General features: G+C 37.4%; 1 protein-coding gene across 7 annotated transcripts in view; it reads right to left on the bottom strand.

Moving 5' to 3' along the window:
* Window positions 1-5,411: 5,411 nt before the first annotated feature.
* The window catches only part of PSD3 (pleckstrin and Sec7 domain containing 3), a 624,510-nt gene continuing 617,286 nt past the window's right edge, over window positions 5,412-12,635 (bottom strand). For all 7 annotated transcript variants that reach the window (XM_004775730.3, XM_004775734.3, XM_004775732.3 and 4 more), the window contains one exon: window positions 5,412-11,371. In XM_004775730.3, coding sequence (XP_004775787.1) covers window positions 11,156-11,371 — 216 coding nt within the window. In that variant the 3' untranslated portion in view covers window positions 5,412-11,155. The remainder of the gene's footprint in view (window positions 11,372-12,635) is intronic.

Here is a 12,635-nt window from a genome sequence, read left to right as displayed (position 1 = left end):
AACCAGCATTACCCTGATCCCCAAACTGGCAAAGACCCCATCAAAGAGGAGAATTTCAGACCAATATCCCTGATGAATATGGATGCCAAGATTCTCAACAAGATCCTAGCTGATAGGATCCAACAATACATTAAAACGATTATCCACCATGACCAGGTAGGATTTATCCCTGGGATGCAACTGTGGTTCAACATTTGCAAATCAGTGAATGTGACAGAACAAATCAATAAGAGATTTGTCCTCCCAATTGATGCAGAAGAAGCATTTGACAAAATACAGAATGCTTTCCTCAATAAAACTCTCCAAAGTACAGGGATAGAGGAAACATTCCTCAATGTCATAAAATCTATCTGCAAAAATTCCACAGCAAATATCATTCTCAATGGGGAAAGGCCCACTCTCATCACTGTTGTTTGACATAGTACTAGAAGTCCTAGCAACAGCAATCAGACAACAACAACAGCAACAACAACAAAAAATAGATATTCAAATTGGCAAAGAGAAGTCAAACGCTCTTCACAAATCATGTGACACCCCCAAACTACTAGAACTCATACAGAATTCAGTAATGTGGCAGGATACAAAATCAATGTACAGAAATCAGTTGCTTTCTTATACAGTAACAATGAAACTATAGAAAGGGTAATTAGAGAATCGATTCCATTTACTCTAGCACCAAGAACCATAAGATACCTGGGAATAAACCTAACAAAAGAGGCAAAGGTTCTGTACTTGAGGAACTACAGCACACTCAGGAAAAAAATTGAAGAAGACATAAGAAGATGGAAAAATATTCCATGCTCAAGGATTGGAAGAATAAACATTGTTAAAATGTCTATGCTGCCCAGAGCAATCTATACTTTCAATGCCATCCCGATCAAAATTCCACCAGCATTTTTCAAAGTGCTGGAACAAATAATCCTAAAATTTATATGGAACCAGAAAAGACCCAGAATTGCTAAGGAAATGTTGAAAAAGAAAAACAAAGCTGGGGGCATCATGTTGCCCGATTTCAAGCTTTACTACAAAGCTGTAATCACCAAGAGAGCCTGGTACTGGCACAAAAACAGACAGGTAGACCAGTGGAACAGAGTAGAGAACCCAGATATGGACCTGCAAGTCTATGGTCAAATAATCTTTGAGAAAGCAGGAAAAAATATCAAGTGGAAAAAAGACAGCCTCTTCAGTAAATGGTGCTGCAAAAACTGGAGAGCTATGTATAGAAGAATGAAACTCTACCATTCTCTTATACCATACACAAAGATAAGCTCAAAATCGATAAAGGATCTCAATGTGAGGCAGGAATATATCGAAATCCTAGAAGAGAACATAGGCAATAACCTGTTGACATTGGCCACAGCAACTTCTTTCAAGGTATGTCTCCAAAGGCAATGGAACCACAGCAAAAATAAACTTTCGGGACTTCATCAAAATCAAAATCTTCTGCACAGCAAAGGAAACAGTCAATGAAACAAAGAGGCAACCCACACAATGGGAGAAGATACTTGAAAATGACAGTACAAAGGGCTGATATCCAAGATCTATAAAGGACACCTCAAACTCAACACCCACAAAACAGATAATCATGGCAAAAAATAGGCAGAAGACATGAACAGAAACTTCTCCAATGAAGACATACAAATGGCTAACACATGAAAAAATGTTCATCATCACTAGCCATCAGGGAAATTCAAATCAAAACCACGCTGAGATACCACATTAACACCAGTTAGAATGGCCAGAAGTAACAAGACAGGAATCAGCAAGTGTGGAGAGGATGTGGAGAAAGGGGAACCCTCTAACACTGTTGATGGGAATGCAAGTTGGTGCAGCCACTTTGGAATACAGTGTGGAGATTCCATAAGAAATTAAAAATAGAGCTTCCCTATCACCCTGCAATTGCACTACTGGATATTTACCCCAAAGATACAGATGTAGTGAAAAGAAGGGCCATCTGTATTCCAATGTTCATAGCAGCAATGGCCAGAATTGCCAAACTGTGGAAAGAGCCAAGATACCTTTCAGTGGATGAATGGATAAATAGGATCTGGTCCATATATACAATGGAGTATTATGTCTCCATCAGAAAGGATGGATACCCTACTTTTATCAACATGAACAGGACTGGAGGAGATTATGCTGAGTGAAATAAGTCAAGGAGAGAAAGTCAATTATATGGTTCCACTTACTTGTGGTGCATAAGGAATAACATGGAAGACATTAGGGGAAAGGAAAGGAAAAGTGAATTAGGGTAAATCGGGGGGAGATGAACCATGAAAGGGTGTGGACTCTGAGAAACAAACTGAGGGTTTTGAATGGAGGTGTAGGGGGTTAGGTGAACCTGGTGTTGGGTGCTAAGGAGGGCACGTGTTGCATGGAGCACTGGGTGTGGTGTTATAAACAGTGAATCTTGGAACACTAAAAAAAAAAAAAGTCCCATATCCCCAAACATAAAATATTTTCTCAAGTATTCTGAAGTTAAGGTGATTAGGATGGAATTTTATTTTTTAACTTTCCAAATCAACAGATGTTATTTTTAACATTAAATTTGGTTATGAGAATACAGATGTATACACTAGGCACCATAAAGCAGTGATGAGCATTTGCATTTTAGGGCAATAATTAACTCTTCAGTCCTCTTACCTTGATGAAAAGTGTTAGGAGTATAGGAATGCAAATTAATTTTTGAGATTACTTTAAAACTTTTGTTCTTTCCTTGCTTAAAGTCTCCTGATGAAGACAGTATGTGTCCTAAGTCTCATCAACCTTTATGCAAATGCAAGTTTTACAGAAATTAATGGAGGTGAGTAAGAGCTAACAGTTTGACTTTCTTAATACCTTTAATCGATTACCCTGGTCAAATCTCTCACTGTAGGCTTTTGGCTATCTTTTTAATTCAGGGGGGTGTATTGTGTTGTTTTGATTTTTAAAGGTATTATACAGTTGCTTAAATAAGCAAATAAAAATATTCCCCTAAATCATTGAAATTTGTTAATTTATTTTTCTAAAGTTTGTACATTTACATATATCATATACATATTTTAAATCCTTTGCTATTTTGCATGACTTCTATTACATAAAATCCACTTAAATTCAATAGATTTTGTTGTTGTAAAACAACAAATTATCCCCAACTTATAAAAACACAGGAACAGTTATATTCATAAACATTTACACAATAGAGAAAAGTACTGTGTATATGTCACAGGTTCTATACACATCAGGTGACTCACTTGTCTACATGGTTTAGGTTTACTTCAACAACAGTGAAATGGGGTAATATTTATATACAACTATTTTAATAAAAAATAAAGCAATTGTAAAATGTAAACTTAATTTTCAAAATATTCTCTAAACACTTTAACAATACCCACATAAATTACTGTTCCATTAAAAAGATGACCACCATAAATGCCGTAATTTTCTAGGAGATGGCATTTCTTCAATCTGGTGGGTGATAATAAGGAACAGGTTTCCAGTACAGAATTCAGTCCCACTAGCTTACCTAGGTCTGCTAATGCTGACAGACTGGCCACTGAAAAGGAGTAGTCTGCTCTTTTGTCACTACCTTCACAGTTTGCAGGGAGATATGGCACCAGGACTACAGTCAAACTGCAATAATTGGTGGAGAAAACTTTGAAGATAAAGGAATGGTCCACACTGCCAATTAATCTGAATCACAGCAAATATAACTCCGTTACTAGGCTGGAAAAGTTAAGAAGCTTGTTCTGTATTAAAGGATACATACTACCTACCACCCTTCTACCCATCCTACAGTAATCAAGGCTGACAGTATTGTTTCTCCACTTGTATAAGTTTCTGTTCTAGAAACGGGCTCCTAAAACCTGAGGTAAAAGAGAATGCAGGGAGGCATTTAGGCCTTTACCCAATAGCTCTCATCTGAACTGAGTAGAAATGCAAAGCAATAAGCTTAGTGTTTCTTGACCCATCGCACAGAACTGAAACATCCATTTCCAGAAATCTGGGTGCAAAGGCAAGATACCATCCCTCCCTGGTTAGAGTTCAATGTGCCAGTTTGTTTCTTGCAAAGACAAAATATATGGTCTTGGCTTCAGGTAGAGAATTTTTAAAATACCTTTGTCATGTGTCACCACCAGTGACTCAGTCAATCTGAATGGATCTCTTTCCTCAGAAGGGTCAACCTCTTAGAACAGCTTGATTCCCAAAGCTAGGGAAATAGCACTGAAATCCAGGATGTGCTTGCTGCTCAGTAGAAGCCCTAGTGGAGTGGGAGGCCAGAAGAGAAGCTCCGCTTTGCAGAGAGAATATATTATCACTCTCTGTATTGCCCCAGTATTCAGGGGTCAGAGCAAGGAGCCTCAGACCTACAGTACTGTCCTTAACTGAGCTTTCTGAATAGGATTCTCCTGGGAGTGTCTGTCTAAAGTCTTATCTACACAAGCTCACAGGGAAATGGCAAGTGAAACCCCAAATTTCTCTCCACTAACCAACATTTTCAGGAATTGAAGAGAAAGTGCTTTTTATAACACAATTAGTGAGAGTTTAGCTCTTTACCCTGCAAAGGAAAATACATTTTAGCTAAGTTTCTTTTAATCTCCATCTTCACTGTCATTGCTTAACTGTTCAGCATACTTCAATCTGAGCTTCTCACCAGTACAGCTCAAAAGGGAGTGTGTACAATTCACATCAATGCTCCTATGGTAAGTACTTTGTTGCTGCTCCATTTATGTTCCTATCTCAAAGGAATGATCTCCAGGGCAAGCAGCAATGCCACCCTGGAAAAGAGTGAACATCAATCAGCCTTCTGGAATGTCCCCATGCTACTGAAGGGTTTTGGGAGACCTCCTGCTTGTGAATTATAAGAAAGATTTCAATTTGGTGGATGTGACAGTATGTCCTCACGTATTTGTTAAAAATCCAATGCTTCTCAAAGTCAGACACTAGAGCTCAAACTCCTCCCTAGCCCTTAGAAAACATTCCTGTGATGCAGCTTCCACCACTCTGGTTCATCACCTCATTTACACTCTGGCCCTTTGTGTTTTAAGTTTCTACAACTTAAAACATTCACTATGTGCACATGTGTGCTAGTGTATGTACACGTGTGAGAGCCCAGATGTGTAAGACTTTCCCCTTACACATCTAAGGGGACAGTAAACTGGTTCTGAATCTCTCAGGAGCAGAGGACTGACCACATGTATGTCTACCTTAAATGGAAGGCAACCAGCTCACACACTTCCCCTAACAAGCCCCCTAACTTCAATTTGGTCTAATTAGTCTCATTCCTATAACTTAAAAAAGTATTCTAACAGCATTAAAAATCAATGTGCATATATACTCTCTATACAGTGAATATTATTATCCACACCAAATGGTTACTTGGCTTTATAACCTACATGGCTTTGTATTAAAAGTCCAAACATTTCAAAAGATTAAGGCCCAAAATGAAACTTTATTTTGGCTACTCCTTTTGTATATACTTTCTGAATCAAACGTATGCTTTTGCAAATCACTATAATTTTTAGAAAGAAACACACTCTTGCAGAACAAAGACCCTGCTGATAAGTCACAGAGCCAGTTCACTGCACGTCAAGAACAAATTAGGAAATATATTTGCGAAAATAGTTTGAAACTGTAGAATGAATAAAAACTCCAATGTAACTACCAACACACTACTGCAGACTGGAGCTGAATATTAGTCTCCCATCCCACAACTCCAATTCTCTGAACCAGATGCAAAGAATAGGAGACAGTATGTTTAAAAATATACTGCACTCAATCACTCACTCAAACATACTCAGTTGCGGCTTTAAATACACCAAACATGCTGGTTAATACACATTTAATCTCTAATTATCTATTTACACACTGTAAGATAAGCAGTAAGCTCAAACAACTAAGGCCAGTGGCTCTTCTTTGGGGAGAGGCAGGAAGAGACCTAAGTATAAAAATATTAAATAAAGTTTTAACCTGGTCCATAGCCTGCCCTAAAATTCTTTTACTTGTGATACTAGATGCTAATTTGTACAACTGCAAACCTAGAATATAGTACCTGATCTTGGGAAGCCCTGATACACTTGAACATTGTAATATTTCTTTAAAGTAAAGAGGGTAAGGAGGTGGTGCTAGAAGAGTGGTTTGAACTACTGTAAAACAGACACAGGCACAAAAATGATATGGTGGGCACTTACTCAATTCTTCTGAAAGCTCGATTTTTCTGGACCAATTACAACAATAAAGAACGTGTGCTTTAAAGCATCACATTTTGTAATAAGCCCAAAACTGTCAGTTTGATTTTATGGTTAAGTGCTCAGGATACTGAAGTTGTTAAGACTGCATAGGATGCCTGTTTTTTTTTCTTCTGTATATCGCAAATTATAATGAGCTATCCCATTAGTATTATACACAGTACACTGAAATAGTTTCACAAAGTTAGTTCAGAGTCATTTTTGCCCTGGTGATTCAAAGATCTTAGATGAAATTTTTAAACATACAATCTTATTAAAAATCTAATCAAAATATCATTTTAAGTTTAATAAAACAGTACCACTATATATACTCTCAATAACTGTATTATATAATCAATCCTATGAGGTTTTTACTTGCTTTTCATATCACACTGGTTATTAAAGATAAAAATAAATTTGATATGCATATACCATACACTGATACACAGTCTACACATTGATACATATACATATACACACATACAATATAAATACCCACAATACAACATTGGCAATGACAGAAAGCATTTTCTTTGATGTCTGACGTACTAGCTCTATGAATATTCTCCAAAAGCCTGCAATACTACAGATACACACATAAATTACAAAGAATGAGCCAGGGAGATTTAAGGAAACTGTATATACAATTACTTAACTTAATTGCAATATTTTCTTGCTGTTGCATTCAAGTCAACAAACTATCATGCAGATTCAAGTATGTACTGACATTCTCTCTATGAAGATATTCTCTTTGCATGCAATGGGGATTATTGTCTGAAGCAGAATACTGCCCACTTGGGTTTTGGATACTACAGGTACAAAAGGAGAATGACAATGGCTTTCGACTTTAGTCCCCCTTTTAACAGTGAGACACTGGAAAGGAATCTGAGGACAAAGCACCTCCCTATCACTTGTTGGAATTATTTTGTAGTGAACTACTGACCTGTAAAGTCCTCTATGTGACTTGATAGTATAAGATGTTAAAGGCTGATGGAAATACCTGTTGACTTGAGGCCAATTAGTAGCCTGACCTGGCCTGGGAGAAGAGACAGCAAGAAAGATTTCAAGCAAGGTAGACCCAGAGACTGAGAAAAACAGATTTAAACCCAAAGTTACACTATTATTCATTAACTAAACTTTGAATAAGTCCTAGGATGCCACTTTGGTTCTTTGCTTAACAGTGTTACTGTTACAACTGGAAAAAATTGTCATTCAAAAAGTGAAGAGATTGTTCGCTGCTAAAATTAAGGAAGGTAGCTACCAATGTGCTGAAAACTTGACTGGGTCCATGAACTAATGTACCGAAACTTGGACCTACAACGCTCTGAAATTCCCTGTGAATTCTGGCTTTAAAAAGCCTAACTGATGACTACAAGGAAAGATGCCAAAGGAATTCATACTCTTAAGAACAAGTAACTATACCAAGAAAGTCTTGATAGTAAGACAACTTCTAAAAGGTAAAGTTTCTTTCCATTGTCTATGATTAGGGATAAAGGCAGAGCAGAGTTAAAGCTCATACCAAATCAGGCCCTGCCTTACCTAAGAACAGCTTTTCAAGCTCTTTACATCAGAAGGAGTAGCAGGCTAGGGCCAGCAGAAAACTCTCCTTCACTGCTGGTTATATAAATTCTTCTGCAACCTCAGAAGTTCTGTGGTTTGGCCACAGGGTGAAATACAAACTCTAGAGACCACCTCTAGCTTGGTGTTAGAAAGCCAGCCAATTTTGCTCTTCCAGAATTAATTCCCTCATACTGCTCATCTTCTGAATTAGGATAACAAAGAAGCCTAGAGGGTCTTGCACAGTTACTTTCTACCTTCTTTACCTAAGATCAATAGGAACTACAGTTCTACCAGAGGAGTCTCCTACATATTGGTTTTACTTATGATTAATTAAAATACATGAAGTATTGCTTGGTTTATTTAGGCGTTGCTAAGAGTTACCAAAATGTTTCTTAAAAACTCACTTCAAACAATGGCTATAGCGTGGCAATAAAATGAAGACTCTGCATGCTAGTAGTTAAGTTTGATTGCTAACAATGGATTTCTGACATCTCTTGAAAGGTCAACATGCGGGGTGGGGGAACAAATCTTGAAAGCACTCAAAAGATTTTATACATGGGCCACTTCTATGGTCAATTTTGCAACAAGACTATCACCAAGGTGTTCTGATGGCTATCAAGATTTTCTGTACAAAAAATAATATTAAGTGTATTTATGTGAAGGAGAATAATGATTTATCACATGGAGAGAAATCCCAAGGCTCCTGGTGCTGAGGTATGGGTGAGGAGTGGGGATGGGAAGAGGGGGAGTACCTTCAAAGGGAAAGGAGGAGAGGTCCCCTGTACTGTGAACAAGGCAGCAGGCTTGGGATAACTGTGAAAGGAAATGTCTTCAGTTTCTTCTGACTAGATACCACATGAAAGAAATGATCATGAAGGAAATTGTGGTTGGCTATGGGCAGGATTCAGAATCTAGTCAAATCAGGGGCCCTTTCCTCCTACTGGATACACTCTTGGCCTGCTAGGTGCACTGACAACAGACTGGGTAGAGGTATCCTCAATGCATCCCTGCAGATGGGCAACATCATGTCAGGGCAATCTGGGATCCTGGCTAACAGAAAAACCTTTTGCAGTTGTTTTTAAAGAGAAACTATGCAAACATAGTATATGGCCGCTTCCAAGTGTCCTTCTCATTCATTTATCTATTAGCATATACAGCAGTTCCTGTGGCTAACATTAGTGAATCATTCACTAGGCATAATGCTGTAGTGGTGCTGATGCCAACTGAGCACTTCAGAACTACTCTAAACGTCAGAAACACTGCAACAAGGTACCATTTCATGTCTATTATATACTGTAAGTAAAATACACAGAGACATTCTATATACACAGACACAGCCACACTGTGGACAAACACATTCATTTACTTTTCTTTAGTTATTGAAGTTCAGAGATGACATAGTCTAGGTATTTCTCTCTGCTTGGTATGAATATCTAGGCAGAAAACAAACAGGTTAATTATTCAGATTTAAGGAAGAAAGATGATTCCCTCGTGGAAATCTTGGATTTGGTCAGAAGCTACAGAAATTAATCAGGAACACAGGGCCATATTGGTAACTACCTTGTTTGTTTTATGGTTCTGAAACATAAATTTAGTCATTGCCTTTATGTAAACAAGATAGAGGGTTAGAGTAAGTTTTTCAAAGGGGTGGCAAAATATTTATCACAAAGCAAGCAGCTACAACCATAGCATGGGGTTTCTCTTTTCTGGGCACTAGCAAATATGGGCATTTATAGAGGTAAAGGAAATAAATGTTAATACATAATGCTGGCATACCAGAACAATATGCCACTAGAAACCACCACGGTTTAACAGCAAGTTTTCTCTAATTTACCAGAACCATGATATTCATGCAGAGTCCCTGATTCTTTGGTCATAGTACCTTTAACTAATAAACTGAGTAGAACTAGAGCAAATATGTATGGGAAGGAAAAGAGTATTCAAAGTGATTCCAATAGATCTGAAGTCATGGAGATTATAGCTCTCAGGATCACAAAGTTTCAGGATTTCAAAATCAGAAACTTCTAACTCATAGAGGGCTCATTTTCCACTTTCTCTTCCTCTATAAGAGAATGTGCTGTTTCTCCTCGTAAACTGCAAAGGTACCATCACTGGAACAGACTCATTACTATAAGGTTAATAGAACTATTTTGCGTAGGTAGAAAATAATGATTTAAAATAAAGTACTTATTTATAGGAAAAAGTTCAATAGTAGCAGAGTGAATTGGCTATCAAAAAGACTGAGATAAGAATAAAGTAAATAACCTTGCATAGGCAGCCAGTAGATTCTTCAGTTTTCCAGCCACAATTCATTCAATTTATTACTTTCAGATTTATTTTAAAGAATCAGTATTCATTGCATTGCTGAACTGCAGCTACTTTTTCCTGTCTTATTTTGTCTTGATTAAAAAAAGAACAAAAGGGGTCCCATTTGCAACATTACTTTGTTAGGAAGACCCCAGTATTTCATAAACAGGAAATAACACCATGACTGAATAACGTAATTCCTGAATGACAGGGTATTGATGATAGAGATGATTCTGGATTCCTAGTCTAGACCCTGGGAGTGAGGTAACAATTTCCTACACACCAAACACATGCCTACTGCTACAGCTCCCCAAGAGTCGATTATTGCCACTACCCTTTAGGAAACAAAATGAACTTGGTGTTGTCTTTCCACAACCTTCAATGGCAAAAGATTTCACTCCCTCCTTCCTTCTTTGGCTGAAATGTAATCAACACTTCAAGGAAGCTAATGCACTTCTTAGGTTCTCCAAGTCCTCTGACCTTCACACTTCCTATCCCTGCTTTTAGCAGGGTCACAACTCAACAGTAAGTGCGAAGATGTATGCACACCTGCATCACAGTGGAACATCTTGAGTCCCAGAACTGTAATTCTTAACTGAATTTCTGTGAGTGCTCAATTTCACTTCTGTGACTGAGCAAGATTTCACATATAAAGGCTTATATGAACTCTGGCTAGAATTTGCTAACTACCAAGTTCGTCCAGTTAAATGTTTCACAATGAATTAAATTTTTTAACCTTCAAAAAGTGTAATAGCTGATTCAAGAATACATAAAATGACTGAGCAGAGGGCAAATAAAAAAACCAAAGGAAAAGTGACACACAATTAATTCTGAAATCATGATCCCCTCCCCCTCACGAAAAAGGTGCATTAGTCATCAAATAGCAAAAAAATCACCAAAGCGAAGAAATTAAGAGCAAAGAGACAATCAGAACAGAAACTAACAAAACTATACAATAGAAAAGGTTACTAATGCACCGTTTAGTCACAGACTGTTTAAAAATATATTCACGGGTTTACCAGAAAGATCTTGAAAAACTCTATTTTGCTCCATGACCAGTACTTCCTGGTCACAGATGGATTCTAAGTAACTTTTTGCTTAATGCTTGGTGTTTCAGGTCGGTGATCTTTTCTCTCTGACACGTTACGCTTAACCTTGGCTGTGACTGGGGATGAATCCGGATTCAGTGAAGGACTTGAATGTGACTTCTTCAGTCCGGCAGCCTCATTTTCATTGTTACTCAGGAGCTCCTTGCCTCCTCCTTTTAGAATGCTGACATAAATTTCATAACGGGTTTTCTGGAGGGAAATTCAGAGAAGAATGGTAGTCAGTATACTGTTCATAAATGCATGGAAAAATCATGCTTCTTCAACATCCAGGCACAAGAATGGTAGAAGCGTGAGGAGCTATGACCTCTGGTTGTGGGCAATTAGGTGGCTCCTATGGTACAGTCACCTGAGCTTCCCTCAAATGACCAAGGCCTTCACTTGAACCTAGCTTGGATATGGTTATTTACTCCCTTTCCTACCCCCTGTAATTCTACAAAGACTCAACTTGAGGAATCAGTCTACGGTGAAATCTACTCTCCAGTTCCCTACAAGATCACAACACTTTCTAGAAGCTGCTCTGGGTTTCCCACCATTGCTTTTCTGTTAGAATTACCAATTTCTCAGAATACTGTAGTTTCTCAGAAAACTTCAAATTATATTCTGATATTTTCCTCATACTATGAAATTTTTTTTCATCATCAATTATTTCCTTAGTATCGATTATGTTTTAAATGGCTCCTTGATTCTATCTCTGTGTATCTTTGCCTAAAAATAACTGACAAGCACACTGCAGAATTTTTTTTTCTCTAACTCTAACTGATATTTGTTTGTTTATTTGTTTTTATCTGGGTCACTACAGAATATATGTATATATATCTTGCAAATTACAGATGGGCCTCAGATTCTTGATTTGATAGATTCTAGTCAAAATAAGCCTTTTACTGTACTGCTTTGACATATGAAGCATTTATAGAAAGCATAAAGTATTTTTTGTTTTTAAACAAAATGAAGTGTCAGTTATAATTATCCCAACGAAGGCAGGCAGATTCTCTGACTATAAATATTTTAAGGCTTTTCCAAGTTAGACTGAGATTTTAAGTTAATAATTATGATGTTGAAGTTATTGGAAGTTACTCTTTTAGTTGTTTTGTTAAAAAGTGGGAAAAAGTGGCTAGTAATTAAGCTTGCTCTGGGTCTGGCCAGTATCTATGTGGAGATGCCAAGTTTTGCTTGATAATGATAATGACATTTACATGAAGTGCTCATAGGCTAATTTCAGGTCATTAATACAATAATCATGTACCAAATCAGTACATTACTTTCCCTATTTTATAGTAAAGGAGATAGAGGCAATGAGAAGTCCAAAGTCAGAGTTTGCAAAGAAGATGGGATTTAAAGTCAGGAAATCTGACTCTAGAACCCACTGTCTTAAGATATATCTCCTCACTGGATATGAAAATATAGGCATGTATATTTTAGGATGACTACTCTTATAGTTTGTTTAGTCAATTAA

Source organism: Mustela putorius, unplaced genomic scaffold (genome assembly GCF_011764305.1).
Source record: "Mustela putorius furo isolate JIRA1106 unplaced genomic scaffold, ASM1176430v1.1 tig00537275_pilon_pilon_pilon, whole genome shotgun sequence".
Taxonomy (NCBI): domain Eukaryota; kingdom Metazoa; phylum Chordata; class Mammalia; order Carnivora; family Mustelidae; genus Mustela; species Mustela putorius.
This window is presented reverse-complemented; position numbering and strand designations above follow the sequence as displayed.